Below are 17,065 nucleotides of genomic sequence, written 5' to 3' on the forward strand. Positions count from 1 at the left end.
AAGATGGAAAATATTTGGCTCTTAACCAAAAATCAATTGTAATGGGGAGTATTTATAATTTATTGGCTTGATGCGTACAACATGTAAATCAAAACAATCTCATGTGGAAATAGAAAGTTTTGTTCTCATAAGTAATGATTTAGCTATTAGTTGGAAGCATTTGATAAACAATTCAGCTAAATCATTTTGTGCGTCAACATGAGCTACAGGATGTTCAACTTTTATCCCAATTGACATGCAATAATCATTGAAAACTTGGGATGTAAACTAACCAACATTAGCAAGATGAATTGTTTTAGTTGCATAATCTGAAATTAATCATTTAAACAAGCAGTTTCGCAAACGACAAGTTGCGAGTTGATAACGCATGTGATTATTTTATAGATGTATCTACCAAAATCATATAATATCAAAACCATTCACGTGGTGGATGAATGGACCCATATTAAATCTCAACTTTAGCTAGTGAGTTTCTAAGAACCAATTTTTTTATTGAGAACAAGCAACAAATGAGAATTCTTTAAATTAAAGAATCTTCTGGTTCTTTAATGGAGGTCCATGTGAATTCTCAATTAATTTTCGCATCATATACGATCCAGGATGGTCTAACTAGTCACGCCAAGTAGTAAATGCATTTGTATTAGTAAACTTCTGGTTTACTTTGTGTTTCAATTGTACTAAATTGTAACAAATTGATAATTTTATTATCATTCATTTTAATTTGTATCCACATATAAGTAATATTGTGACATATAATACTGGAAATGTCTAAATCAATGTGAAGTCCATAATGCTACCAAGTCAATAAATATAATTTTCAAATAATTATATGCAATATTCACTTCAGGGAATATGCCAAAATCTTCAAATGCCCAAAAATCTATTAATAGCAAACTTTGAAAGTGGATCTTATTTTCTAGGTGTACAACAGGTACATAACCAATGACTTTTCATACATAAGTTTTCTCTCTTGCAAGTTCTCATCACTAATATTTTACCACGTAATTTTAATTGAGAACTTATTCTGAATACTATAGAGTTATACTCACAGTTTTTAAAAAATATTTGCAACTTTAGGCGCATCCAACCATAATAAGCTTTAGATAGAATTATAATATTCTATTACTCATGAGTAGATCTTTTACTTTCAACCTTTTAGTAGGGATGATGACAAAAGAATATCATAAAAATTATAAATTAATAACTCAATCCCCTTTTTTTATTCATGTGAAATATAATATTTTCCTCATTCACAATCTCAATATGAGATCCATTACAAATATCTTTTTAAAAGTAATGCATTAAATAATTTTATACTTTTTAGATATTGATTTATTAGCTCTTCTGGAGCTTTCAACTAATTTTGTATTATCAAATATTGAAATAATATTTGTTTGTTTCAGTACCAAATAAGATAAATATTTTCTATCTGTAATGGTAAAATTCATTACTATATTTTTATATCCTTCCTCAAAGAATATTAATAGAAATAAAATATTTAGGTATACGCCACATATGTGGCCAATAATATTTCATATCATATTGATAGCATAAGTTATCTTTACCCTTTAAAGAGTTATCTTAAAAATTCTCATTGTTCTCACTATGTTCCTACTTTTAGTGGTCCATAATTATATATTTTATTTTCTTTATGTTTACATTCACTTCAAGGAATGCAACAAATCTAGTAGGATGAACTTATAAATATCCCAATAGATTCTTTATTTCATAATCACCATTGCAAACATGCGTGAGATTTCAAATCAAAATCGATCTATTCATGATTATTTTCCAACTATAATAAAAAAATAATAAAATATACCTGAAGATCTTTAACATTATTGTCACCACCTTGACTATTATCATGAGCACAAATCTATACTTTACCTATGCTTGTACAATAAATCAAAGATCGGTAATAAAAACCATAATCCATTATGAGATTGAATCTTTCAACATCTCGAAGGTGAAGTTGTAAGGGTGAAAGTTTAAGGTGAAAAAGAATTTGATTTGTGGGACGAATTCGAAAGATTTTGAAAAAATATAGAGAATTATCGTGCTGATAATGTGTTGTAAAATAAAGAGAGATAACGAGAATAAAGAACAAAGAACAAAGAAAATATGAAAGCAACAAAGAATGTGCTTTATTAATCAAAAGGATAATTTACAATTCTTCATCGGATCTATTTATAGGCATAAGAAATATAAAATAAGTAGAGATCTAATTCTAATAACAATTAGAATTTATAACTATTAGAATTTAAAGTACATCAAAATTTTATTTTTATCACAATGGGCATCCACTTAATAAGATATTCATAACACTTTTTATAATTTTTTAAATTTTTATAATTTTTAAAAATTAATTAAATATAACATGACAATCCATATGTATGCCATATTAATAAAATTTAAAAAAATATTAATTTATTTGTTTCTTTTAAGGTAGTTTAACAAAATATAAATTTAAAAGTTAGAATATAAAAATTAAAATAAATTTTTTTATAAAATTGAAGAATGAAACAACCCATTATACCATAAATAAAATAGTGGGGGCCCCAATAATAAAGGTATTTTCTCAGGCTTATGCCGTGCGGAATTTAAATTCAACAATGATAGAATTAATAGAAACGTGAGGGCAAGCAAGGGAGATTGGGTCCCTCAAAATGGTAAATCTAACGGTTAAGTCACTCTCTTAAGATACCTATTTATAATTTAATAATGTCCTTAAAAATAATAAAATTATAACTTAACCACTAATTTTTTTAATAACATCTAGAAAAATTGAATTTGAAATATTAGAGAGAAAATTTACAACACATGGACAAATAGATGCGACGACAGAAAAGCACAATATTTATTAACTCATTGCCAAATTTACCCTGGACATTATACATAAAACTAGGCTCAAAATAACTTAGATATTGCTTCAACCTTTGCCTCATTGAAACCTCTCAATTCATTGGTGGCTAATTTTCTAGTCTCCTCCACCAATTCCTTCAAATCTTTGCTGTTTCTTTCATCTCTTCTTATCATTCCTTGTATTTTTCCTATGTATAGACCGTACCTTCTCATTTTCTCTATCTCCACTTCACTTCCGCCTGCTAATATCGCGCCACACGCGGCCGCGCAACCGTGTAATGTGCCTTCGTATTTTTCGCTAACACGTTCGTTTTGTCTGATATTGCTTGATTCATAAGGTTCCACTTCGTAATATTGTCCATGAACCATGCCCTGTGAGCCTATAGCACGTGTGATCTCGACCATTACACGTAATACTCGATCCGAATTCTTTTGAGTCGGATCATCCGATACGGCCAACAGCTCGAGCCCGAATGGTATCATTGCGTCCCCGGTGAGTAACTCAATGTTTGGACCGTAGAGATGTTGGATCTCGGATTTGGGCCTAGAGCTTTGGGTCAAGGGAAGGTGTTCGTGAGCGAAGGAAGCTGCATACATGAGCTGAAGTGCTGATGCCGCGGGCAAAGCTTGGTCCCGGTGACCCCCGACAAGCTCGCAGGCGGCCACGCATAATGCAGGAGCAGTGCTCCGTGGGGCGGAAAACGTCAAATGGTTCATGGGTTCGAAAACAGAGAGGGGTTCTCGTACCGGTATGGCTTGCTTGAGATGAGTTTCAATGTCAGCGTTTATGGTGGTCCAATAAGATTGGTTGCTTGACATGGTGACTTTGAAAAGCCTACAAGGCAATTGGGAAGGAAATTGACGTGTGGGAATCGGTGTGTAAGGAACATGGAATACTGGGCTGCCATGGATGTGGGAGAGAGCTCTGGCCATGGATGAGATGTTGAAGGAAGGAGATTTTGGGTTTTGGAATTACTTTATGGAGATTGTGGAGGAAGAGGAGAGTTGCAGGACAATTATATAACATGGGATGTCACTATTATCATGTCTGATATTTTTTGTGGTATTATTGCTATTAAAATATGACACGGGGGACACGTGTTTGAGCATTATAAATTATTTATTAATATTAGGTTTAAATAAACTTTTAGGCTTAAATTTATCACTTTTTCACAACTTTTTTAATTCAAATTAGGCCCCAAACTTGATAATTATTCTCATATTAGGGTTTAAACATTTTTTTGTCCAAGTTAAGTTTTGAAATTGGCAACTGATCCACATTAGGGCTTAAACTTTTTTGTCCAAGTTAGTCTTTGAAAACCTTAAAGTTTAGGCTCTATTGTGGGGCATTGCCAAGTTCAATGACTAATTTAGATAAAAAAAATTCCTCAATGTGGAACAGTTGCCTAATCCAGGTCCTAATGTGAGAATAATTGTCAAATTCATGACTTAACTTAGAAAAAAAAATTTAGACCCCATTATGACAAAAATTATCAAATTCAAGCTCAAAATAGTAATTTAACCATTAATATTATTTTAGGTTCTTAAGAAAAAAATATTCCTTTTTAAATTTTCAAGAAATATAAATTCGCGTCCAATAATTCAAAAAAGGAGAAAGTAGTTGAGAGTTTTGTACTCATACCTTAATGTTTTTATAATATCAATATTCCCTCTTTAATTAAAAGAAAAACACTCATGCTTAAGTATGAAATGTGTTTAACCTCTTGAGGGGTTATAAAGAAACAGTATGAAATGTGTTTTAATTCATATTAATTCTAGGGTTAATATATTATCTGGTACTTGAGTTTGGTTTTAATGTTTAATTTGGTACTTGAGTTTAACTTCAATATTCACTTTGATACTTGAGTTTTTCTTTGTCCTATTTAAGTACTCTAGTTTGGTTTCAATGTTCAATTTGGTACTTGAGCTTTATTTTTTTGTCCCAATTGAGTACTTATGTTTTGTTTATTAGAGTACACGTTCATTGGGTTGTTTGGTTTGAGTACCAAATTGAATATTGAAGTCAAACTCAAATATCAAATTGAGACACAAAAAACTTAGATACCAAATTAAGGGTTGAAGCTAAATTTAGGCAACATACATTATATTAACCCTTAATTAGTTTAGATTGATCTCAATTAACAATTAAGAAATAATTGATCAAAAATTACGCTTAATTTCATTTGAAAAAACTATGAAGTTAATAAGGAATTTAAAATCATTGTGTTGACATTATTATTATTATTATTATTATTATTATTATTATTATTGATCAGTAAAATTCACATTTATGGGAAAAGAATTCATTTATCTCAATATTTTTCAAGAAAAAAAATAAAGAAAACATGAGATGTATTGAATTTCAAATAATTACTTTTAGAATACATATTTGGAATTGCACTAAAAGTAGAGTCAATTCAATTGGTATTCACCACCATGTTTTAGTCAAAATGGTAATCATGTGGAGTAGAACACAAAATGTCTTTAGATTAAAAAAATGAAAAAGGAGAAAGGAAAGTACAATAAGGTTAGAATGTCAATTGGCCGTAAAGTTTGAAGATATTTCTAATCATGCCATTCACGACCGTATCCCAACATTTATAACCAAAAAGAAAGCAGTTTAGGGTACTTCTTTACCGACCAGATTCATCATCACATTGAGACGGTTAGCCGTAGTTTTGTGCACGAAATTAAATTATAATTTTTATAATAATAAAAATATAATTTTATTTTTATTAATTTAAAATTTTAAATAATTTAAATAAAAAAATTTATTTTAAGAGATCGAGATTCTTATTAACCACTAACTATGCCCAAAACAGTATAATTTTTTAATATGTAATATAATAATTTTTAAATACCAAATTCAAAAATAGTAAATTTTGGGATTATTTTGTAAGGGATATTTTGACATTGAGATTAATGAGATTTAAATTTGGAATAGATTGTATGCCCATCGATAGCAGGGCAATTACAAACGTCCACGCAAACTACAAATATTTTTAAATTAAATACGATTATATTTATTTAGAAGAATTATTATGTTACTTAGATATAAACACAGCAGTAAATAAGAGGTCTGATTCAAGCAATCAGTAAATTAATAAATATGTTCAGATATTATTAGTAAGAGAAGTGATAAATATTTACAATTTAATATATTATAAGATATTAAATATGATTATATTATGATGACTCAAAAGGAATATACACTAATCACCACACTGCTGGATAATAATCCTTTATTTCCTTAAAATAATGTCACATTTTCCTCTAAAACGTCCTACAGAAGAATGCTAGAGTCATTGCACCTTAGTTGAATTTAGCTTTTTAGCTATCAAATCAAATTTTGACAATAGATTTAGATGCATACTGCAAACCAACAACATTGCTATTATCATGTATATATCATCTAAACTCCCATATATTGATTCATTTGCTTGAAAATTGCATTAACATCGACAGCCGATTTAATAAGTTTTAACCTATTCCCATCACATTCATTCTCTCATTATTAGAATATGATCTAATGATCGATAAATCGCAGCAATATGTCAATTGCATTCTATTCAATTATTGGTTCTTTGTTGATTGGAAGGCAAACTACATCTTCTAGCTTTATGGTAGGTTATTCGAATGAAAAATGAAAAGTCTTCATCTTTTGAGCAAGACAGTAAGCAACTCTAACACCATTTTCAAGTGGGACATTTTAGTTAGCTGCTAATAAACCAACCCTCGCTAAATGACCTTCATTACCTTACCTTGATTCGGCTCACCAAAATAAACGTTATGTCCGGCTCAAATAGTTTAATTTTCCTCCTATTAGAAATTTCAAAAAAAAAAAAAGCTATGTAATTACTAAAATTTAGAAAGAATTTAATAATAATAACAACAACAACAATAATAATAATAATAATAGGATTTATGGTAAACTATTAAAATAGTCACTTTTGTTTATCTCAGGTTATATTTTAGTTTCTTATGTTTGAAATGTTACGTTTTAGTCATTTACGTTATCACGTTGTAACATTTTAGTCATTGAGTCGTTAATGGTGTAATAGTAAGCTAACGTTGCATGTTAAATCATCATTTTAAACAAAAATTTTAGGTTCATTTATACAATCGGTCCCATATTTTTTCATTTCAAGCAATTTAATTTTTTCTTCTATGTTCTTTTAACTTTTCTTTTTTTTTCCTTTTTTTCATTCTCTTATGCTTCTCCCTCTTTTTTTCTCCTTTCTCCATTTATTTTAATGTAGTTTTTCTATGTTTTCTATTTATTAAAACTAGACCCTATACTTTTATTCTTTTTGAACAATATATATTTTTTGAATGAGACGAGCTTGTAGACTAGCTTTAACAAATGAAAACCATAGAAAAACTACGTTAAAAGAAATGAAGAGGTAGAAGTAGAAGAGAATAGAAAAAAAAAAGGAAAGTTAAAATAACATAAAAGAAAAAAATTAAATTGCTCAAAATGAAAAATATAGGGACTAATTGTAGAATTTAAGCTAAAATTTTCATTTGAAATGATGATTTAACGTGTCTCGTTAGCTTACCATTACATTGTTAACAGTAATTAACGATTTAGTGACTAAAATGTTATAACATGATAAAGTAAGTGACTAAAACATAACATTTCAAATATAAGTGATTAAAATATAACCTGAGGTAAACAAAAGTGACTATTTTAATATTTTACCTAGATTTTAATTTTAACAAAATATAAGAGCAACAAATTAAAAAAACTGAGTAATTTTACAACATTTACAGATGAGAGAAGTATGTGTTTATGTTGAAACTTCAATAAAACCATTTAGAGAATAGCGTGTTAAAAGGATAATTCAAGTGAAACTAGCCAGAATAGTAGAGAATTTAACACCATGTTTTGTCGAGCATTCCCCCTTACTCATTAACGATAAATCATTTATTTGTTTGGTTGAAAGTAATACTCATCCATAAATGTTGGTTGAATCTCGACATTCATAAATGTTGAAACTACGCCACTAACATTAATTTAAGTGGTTGGGATGCTTAAATTACATTCAAAGAGACTTGACACCATGAGTATCGAGATCCAACTAATGTATTCTATTATCTTGATTTATATAGAGAGACATTAAAACTTGTATCAAGGCTTTTTCACCTAAACAATACAAAAAATAAAATTAATAATTGAAATGGTATGCCCATAAAATTATTTACCAAAATGGTATAGTTTTATTTTTGTCGCTTGTCAAATTGGCGGCATCGGACTGAAATATAATGATCTAAAATATTCAGGGACCTATTATGCAATTTTTTCATTTAGAGTGGCTGCTAGAAAAAAAGGGAAAGGGTGTTGCCTGACAGTGTGGCGGCACCAAACTTTAAAAGTATTCAAGTTTTTTTTATCTCAACTTAGTATTTGAGTTCGATTTCAATGTTCAATTTGGTACCCAGACCACATGACATTATGTGACCCAATGAAAATTTGACAAGTATGATTTAGTAAAAAAAATATAGGTACTTAATTACGAAAAAAAAGGTTTGAGTATTAAATTGAACATTGAAGTCAAATTTAGGTTTAGCTAAGACAAAAAAAAACCCACAAGTATCAAATTTAAAAAACTCAGGTACCAATGTGAACGTTGAAATCAAACTCAAGTATCAAATTAAAACTAAAAAAATACTTAAGTACCAAAATAAATATTAAAACCAAACTTATATACCAAATAGTATATTAACCCTAGATTAATTTATGAATTTCGTTTCAATACAAAATCTTTTGTAAGAATGTGAAACAATAAGCAGATGATAGTTACTAAAATGCACCAAAATTTTTTTATAGATTAGGTGTTGTTTCGTAAACTAAAAAATTAAGTGTTGAGAAATTAAGCATTGAAAATTTAAGAAATGAATTAAAGTTATAAAACCTATTTGATAAATTACATAAAATTTATTACAAAATATAATTAGATTGTTTGATAAATATAAATTTTAAATTAAAATATATATTTGACATTTTATCCTTAATTTTTAAACATTTCACCTTATTTTAAACAAAAGTCAAATTTTAAAAATAAAATGTTTATAGAATAATATAATATTAAAATAAATAATACAAAATTGAAGTAATTAAAAATATTCTCCATTTTTTCACACTTTATTATATATAAAAAATTCTATTCTATTATTTTTATTTTGGATTGTCAAACATGTGTAAAAAATTTAATAATTGAAAATATTAATTTTCAATAAATTTAGTGTTTTCAACAGTTTATCAAAGCCCAATCTAGCATGTTTTTAACAAATATGTGAACTCAACTCTAAATAATTGAAATAAACTTTTACTCGAAGCAACAAAAATGTATACTAAAAATGTGTTTATCATTGAGGTTGTAAAGCATTTTTCAACTCAGACCATGATTCTGAACTAAAAAATTGATTTTAAGTTGGGATTTTAAGCTAAGCTAAAAGGCCAAAATTTTTGACTTTTAGGAAAGTGTTTTTCAATAAAATTTCATTTTTGTCCCTTCATTAAATCTTCTATTTTACAATGTCATGTTTAAAATAAATATTTTATCTTGCTACTTATGTGGTAGGGAAGTGTGTCATGTGGGATATATTTTTCTAACGATAAAATTCCAATGGTCACAAAATTCAACGGCTATAAAACAACTAATATATTTACAATGTAAACCCTATCCATTTTCTCCATTTTACATTCAAATCCAATTCTCTCAAGTTTTTAGTTCTCAATTTTTCATTAAATTTCTCTTAAATTATTGTTGTTTTTATTATCTATCTCATATTGTATTCGTTTTAAGTGATTTTTATAATGGTAGATACTCTTATTTGTCTTGATGACAATCACATTTTTGGCATTCAATTACAAATGGTAAGAAAATATTTTTAATTTTTTAATTTTAATTAAGTTCATTATTAAGTTGTTAACATTATTAAAATGATAATTTTTTTTTATATTCAGGTCGAAAATCAAATTTTGGAGACATACATACACAATCTATCATCGAGGGCACTGCGTGTAATTGAACAATACTTGCAAGAGGTGGGATTCTTGCACGTATCTCGTATGCTAGGGGGTGTAGATTGGATCCCACACTTATCAGCACACTAATGGAAAGATGGTGACTCAAGACACACACATTCCATCTCTCATGCGGTGAGTGTACAATCATACTTGAGGACGTAACTTTACAACTCGGTTTACTGATGCATGGGTCAGACGTTACAAGATTAGTAGTTGTTGGCGGTTGGAGCATCATTTGTGAGCAACTATTAGGCAAGTTGTCGGGCAAGCTTTGGTAGTTGGATAGAGATGAAATAGTAGGAAGATAATTTTTGTTGTCTCGACAACAACTTGAGTGCCCTTGAAAGAGAAAAACACGCTCGAGCATTCATCTTGAGGTTAATCGGTGGTGCTCTAATGCCCAATAAATCTCAAAATTTAGTATATTTAAAGTGGCTATTACAACTCGTTGACTTGAAAGAAGCAGACTGACTCAGTTGGGGATCAGTCGTGTTGGCCACGTTGTACTGAGAGATGTGTCAGGTGATACAACTACAAAAAATTAAAATTGTTGGTTGCATACATCTTGTGTTTTTTTTTCAATTCTTGCCCACCTAGTTGCCTATATAAAGGGAGGGTTTTCCTCTTCTTACTCCATAGACTCTATCAGCCACTACCCCTCAACCTTAAAAAAATTTCTTCTCAATTGTTTTTTTCAGTGTTGAATTTTTTTTATGGAAAGATTTATTTGTGTTTAAGGGAGACAATGTGCTAGCTTTAAGGTGTATTTGAGTTCACAATGATGCCACAATCATTAATAACCACAACCGTTTCCGTCTCGACTCAAGTTTTACCTTCTTTCCACTGCTACAATCACTCCTCCTAAGAGCCCTCTTGCATCCAACCTGTCACAAGTTTCAGATAGGGATGTTAATGATATTACTTTCGGTGAAGATGGAGAAAAAGATTAATTTGATTATATTGGAAAACCTCTCAGTTTTTCCCTATGATTATGATCTCAAACTTATGTATCAGGTTTACAAACCATCATCTTCTTATGAGGTGAAACTCGAACTCATGACCACATAACCACTGTCAACTTGGCTCTCGAGTTATACTCCAACCCATGACCGTACATTAACATTCATCAAGTACGAGCCTTAGTTATACTTCAAGCCATGATCATATAAACATCATGAACTCGGAGCTTGAGTTGCAATGTGATGGGCTTCTAAGGCAATGATTCCATCTCAACACAACAAATGAAATGCAAGGGTCTCCGAGCGCTATCGCATCACCATCAACTCAAATATACCTTTAAGTTTTCATAATGTCTACCTTAAACACAAACACAAATAAATCCGTCTTCACAAAATTCCAACCTTAAACCCTATAAAAAAACAAAACCCAAACCTTTAAAAAACAAAAAAAAAGGCTGAGGAGAGAGAAAGCGAAAGCGCGTCCGGTAAGACTCGTTTTCACTTGGGGTGAGCAAAACTCGATTCGATTTGAAAAAATCGATTTTTTTTAGTTAATCTAATTGAGTTATTCGACTTATTCAACTGGATAAGTGATTCAAGTTTAGAGTTTAAGTTGAGTTGAATTTAACAATTCGAATAATTCAAATAACAGATTGATGTAAATAACCTTTTGGTCCCTGTCAAATTTGAAAATGAGCAAATTGGTCCCTCTCTCAACAAAAATTACAAAATAAATTTTATAATTGAAAATATTTATAAAAATTCTAAAATTTTTATTTTTTAAAAAATTTTTAAAATTTAAAAAATTCTAAAAAATATATAAAGAAAGTTAAAAAATTAAAAATTTTCTAAAATAATAATTTTGGAACCTAAATAAGTTAATTAATGATTCAAGTTTATAATACTAAAGTATCTTATTATTTATTATTTTGCTTTGAAAAAGATTTAAAATATATATGATTTCGAATTTATGTGCTCTAACATGGAATTAAGTATACTGTAACAATATTTTAATTTGACATGTTTAATTTTTTAATTTAACTCAAACAATTTCCCCTCCATTTGATTCGACTCGAATTTCATATCACTTAACTTGTTTCGAAAAAAATTCAAATTGAGTTAAGTTGATAAAATATAACTCGTCAACTCAAAATTTTTTAACTCGATTCGGTCGAACACTCACCTTTATTTTTACTTTCTCTCTCCAGAATTGATTTGATTCCCTAAATATCTACTTAAATTTTTTTAAAACAAACAATTTTACCAGATTTAGCTAATAATAAACATTATTAACACAACCTAAATTTTATTAGAGCATTTCGAAAGAATGATCCTTTGGAATTTGAAAGATGATCCTATAATCCACAAGATTAGTATTGTTTAAAAAGTAAAAAAACCCACCAATATTATTCTCCACATTATCCATTTTTGGTGCTGCTAAAATAAGGAATACAAAATCATCAACGCCTGGACTCATAATTATTGAAGTGATTACATATACATAATGGATGGTCTTTTTCCACGTGCCTCTTGCCTCTTGCGTCTTTTAGGCCATCATTTTCATTTCATCTCATTTGGATCTTTATATTCAAAGGAAATGAAGATTAATTCTACAATTAAGAAAATTGGTGGTTATTATTCATATTTTAAAATAAAAAGGCAACACAAATCGCTAAAATAATTTTAAAAATAAAAAACAAGAGTTTAATTTGAATTTGATGAGTCTGGAAGCGAATTTGAATTTAGTTTATAAAAGAGAGGGAGATAAATAAGAGTAAACTATAAAATACTTATTTGTGTTTATCTCATGTTATTTATGTTTAAAATGTTACATTTTAGTCATTTACGTTAATGTGTTGTAACATTTTAGTCCCTAAATTGTTAATTGTCATTAATAGTGTAATGGTAAGCTAACGTGGTACATTAAATCATAATTTCAAATACAAATTTTAAGTTAAATTATACAATTGGTCCCCATAATTTTTCGTTTTGAGCACTTTATTTTTTTCTTTATTTTCCATTCTCTTTTGCTTTCCCCTTTGTTTTCCTCCCTTCTCTATTTTTTTAACGTAATTTTTCTATCTTTTCTTTTTGTTAAAACTTTTTTTTTATGTTTATGAAAAAATAAAGGCAAAAGCTAAAACCAAAATTAAACTTGCTTCGCATATTCCCACCCCACAATTACAAACCCTCACCATCCATCGTCGCTTTAACGAACCAATTTGGATCTCCCAATGACCTAGTCCACAAGCTCGCCTCACTCAAAGGCCTCGCTAGTCGTGACTTATGACAGTCCACCCTCAACAAAGTTTCTGGAGCCCGTTCCCTTAACTTCCTCACCATCCCCCACGATCACTTTATCTATCTTACCTAAAACATTATCGCTCTTTCGAAACTATGTTGTTTCACGAATTCTTCAAACGAGCTCTACACTCTCAATGACTAAAACGACCACCATACAAAACTTACCCTCAACTTTACCCAAACCAATTTGGTTCCATGTTTCCTTTCTCTCTTCGGTTCATCTATGCTCGACTTCCAATCAAGCTTGCTTGGGAATGTCTAAGAAGATTTAAATCAATTTATAGTTTGCTTATTTTTATTCGTCAGAAAATAAAAGAAAAAGAAATGAATAATCTACAGGATTTTGTAAAAGTTTGGAAAAGGAAAAATTTTGTTTTGAATATAAATAATTCAAGTTATGTTTTAGATTTGATTAAGGATATAGTTTTTTATATTGATTAGTTAGATCCAATTTTAGTTTCAAAGTTGGGTTATATTCAAATCAAGATTTGATTAAAAATGATTTATATTCGGTTTTGAGTAAAATTCAATTTAGGAATCATGTAAAAGAAATAAGAACTTGGTTTATTTGGTGGGTAAAAATTATGTTTTTGTACTGAAAAATATGAGAAGAGAAAAAAATAAAGGGGAAGAAGAAATTGAAAATAAAGAAATAAAAAAAATTAAATTGTTCAAAAAAATAAAAGTATAGGGACTAATTTTAACAAATAAAAAAACTAGTTAAAAGAAATGGAGGAGGAAAAGAAACAGGGAAAAGGAGAAGAAAATAGAAAATAAAGGAAAAAAAAAGAAAGTTCAAAGAATATAAAAGAAAAAAAATTAAATTGCTCAAAACGAAAAAAATATAGGGATCAATGGTATAATTTAACCTTAAATTTTTGTTTAAAATAATGATTTAACGTGCCACATCAATTTACTGTTACACTGTTAACAACAATTAATACTCAATGACTAAAATATTATAACACGATAACGTAAGTAACTAAAACATAACATATTGATAGTTCACCCTAAAAATATACAAAAGGAGATTCGAAATAGATATACAATCTTTTATCGAAAATCCTTTTTCACTTGTTTTTGGTTTACATGTTATTTTATTAAACACAAAAAAGATTTAAAATAAAATTCTTGATTTTTCTTTTGAAAATAAAAAACCAGAATTACAAAAATTGTATCTTTTACCGAAAATTCTTTTCACTTATTTCTGTTTTTGGTTTGCATGTGCTTATTTCATTAAGCACAAAAAAGATTAAAAATAAAATTATTTTTTTTTTCTTCTGAAAATTAGAAACCATAATTGAAAAAATTGTATCTTTTACTTTTCGTTTTTTTGTATGCATGTTGTTATTTATTAAGCACAAAAAGATTTAAAATAAAAATCTTGATTTTTTTTTTGAAAATCAGAAACCAAAATTAAAAAAATTGTATTTTCAGAAAATTGGAGAATAACTTTCAATGAAAATGGTGCTTTATCGGGTTTCAAGATCCTTGCAACAAAGTCTGTTGAGACTTATTGGAAAATCGAAGAAAATCTGATGTGTACTGGAAAAGTTAGTGAAACGTTGAGTTTTGGGTTGAATGAATAATTGGTTAAAACGGGGCGTTGCATGTTAAGTGAAACGATGTGTTTTGTTAACCGTTTTTGCCACGTCAATTCTTGTTATTTTTCCTTCCTTTTATGTTAAAAGTGTGGGGAATCAGTGAAGAATTTTTATGAATAGAGAAAACAGATTTTCTCCCTATCTTCTTTTTCTCTCCCTTTCTCTGCTCTTTTCTCTCTTAAAAATTCTACTCGATTTTTGAGTGTTCAACAAAGGTATCAGAGCTTCACGATCTTGTTGATGGCGGGTGACGGAGTTTCGACGAGGCTGCAGAAGGATATTGTTAGTGTTCAACAGGAGATGTCCAAGTTGCAGGCCGAACTGGGTCGTTTGGAGGGTAAAATGGAAACTCAAATGGATACAAAGTTCCAGGAGTTCCGTAATGATGTGCAGGCTCTTTTGGAACAATATCTCGGCCAACCCAAGCCTGGTCCGACGATGGTGGGAACTGAGGATAAAGGGAATGGGGTGTTGGGAGCGCCGCCTGGGTTTCCTCCTAAGGAGATGAGAGGTGGGTCGAATCTGGCAGATGGGACTAGTATTCACTTGGGAGCTACTTCTCATGTCGTGAGGAAGTCAGAAAAAATTAGTCGTCGACTCGAGTGCCCCAGTTTTGATGGGTCTGATTTTCGTGGATGGTTAACTAAGCTCGAGCAATACTTTGAGGCGGAAGGAACGCCAGAAGAAGAGAAGGTTCGTGTTGTGATGTTACATTTGGAGGGCAGAGCTTTGGATTGGCACCATTTTTACTCGCGACGGAATGGAGGTCTTCACATGCTAGCATGGCCAGCTTATTTGGAGAGTTTGCAAAACCGTTTCGGTTTTGGGCAATTTGGAAACCCGATGAAAGCTCTGGTCAACCTTAAGCAACTGGGCACGGTGGAACAATTCCAGGATTCTTTTGTAGAGTTGTTGAATCAGCTACATCTGCCTGAGTCTTATGCCCTTAGTATCTTCCTCAGTAACCTGAAGTCGAAAATTGGGTATTATTTAGATCTGTTTGAACCTTCTACATTGGTAGAGGCTTTCCAGTTAGCAAGGAAGATCGAGATACTACTTTTGGGTACGGCTAAAAAATCTTCGTTTTCTTTACAAAATTCCTCTCGGCCATTTTCTATGGCAGCTGGGTACTCTTCAATTCCAACGAAAGCAAACTCAGTTCAACAATCAGGCAGCAACACTTCTGTTTGTAAGCCAACATCTCGTTCCATTTCTCCAGCGTTGATGGCAGAACGGAAACAGAAGGGCTTATGTTTTTGGTGTGGAGCTAAGTATCAACCGGGGCATAAATGTGTTAGATCACAATTGTATCAGCTGCTGATGGAACCTTTTTCTGACAATGAAACGGAAGAATTTCAGGAGTGCTCGGATCGTTTAGAAGAGAGTACTCTGGAGGAGGAACCACCTAAGTCACCTGTAATTTCATTACATGCTCTCACAGGTATGCAAGGTCATAACACCATGCGTGTTGCTGCTCGGGTAGGCTCCCTTTTAGCTATTATTCTTGTTGACTCTGGAAGCACGCATAACTTTATTGATGTTAGATTGGTTAGTCGCCTGTCTTTACCTGTAACGTACCAAGAGCAGTTAAGAGTTTTCGTGGCCAATGGTGAATCTTTATTCACTAGAGGGGTGTGTAAAGGGGTGTCATGGGAGGTTCAAAATTATACGTTCGAAACAGATTTTATGGTTTTACCATTAAAAGGGTGTGATATGGTGCTTGGGGTTCAGTGGCTACTCTCTTTAGGTGACATCAACTGGAATTTTAGTTCCTTAATCATGCAGTTTAAGTTCAAGAATGAAAATTGCCTACTACAGGGAATTGTTCCTGGTTCATTAGCTGAGGAAAGTTTGAATTCCAATTCAAGGTGTTTTTCGACTATTGGGCACTCTTTGGGTCCCTATGCAGTAGTATTGTGCTCCTCTAGTCAAATAGTGCTTTCAACTATTATGGCGGTTGAACCGGAAAACGAACTTCATGAACTTTTGGAAAATTTTGCTGATATCTTTCAATTACCGAAAGGACTACCTCCTTTTCGCTTGCATGACCATAAGATTCCTTTGAAAGACGAGAGTGTGGTGGTGAAGGTTCGACCGTATCGATATCCGGCCATTCAAAAGGGGGAAATTGAGAGGTTGATCCAAGAAATGCTTCAGGCAGGCATCATACGAGACAGCAACAGTTCCTTTGCTTCTCCTATAGTGATGGTAAAGAAAAAGGATGGTAGTTGGAGACTTTGTGTTGATTATAGACAATTGAATCAGCACACTGTTAAGGATAAGTTTCCTATTCCAATAATTGA

General features: G+C 30.6%; 1 protein-coding gene across 1 annotated transcript; it reads right to left on the bottom strand.

The window, feature by feature from the left end:
* Positions 1 to 2,833: 2,833 nt before the first annotated feature.
* On the bottom strand, positions 2,834 to 4,024 carry LOC107916920 (heterodimeric geranylgeranyl pyrophosphate synthase small subunit, chloroplastic). The gene has a single exon (XM_016846296.2). It carries the CDS (start codon positions 3,793 to 3,795, stop codon positions 2,908 to 2,910), a length of 888 nt encoding a protein of 295 aa, XP_016701785.1. The 5' UTR covers positions 3,796 to 4,024; the 3' UTR covers positions 2,834 to 2,907.
* Positions 4,025 to 17,065: the final 13,041 nt, after the last annotated feature.

Source organism: Gossypium hirsutum, chromosome A01 (assembly GCF_007990345.1).
Source record: "Gossypium hirsutum isolate 1008001.06 chromosome A01, Gossypium_hirsutum_v2.1, whole genome shotgun sequence".
NCBI classification, from domain to species: Eukaryota; Viridiplantae; Streptophyta; class Magnoliopsida; order Malvales; family Malvaceae; genus Gossypium; species Gossypium hirsutum.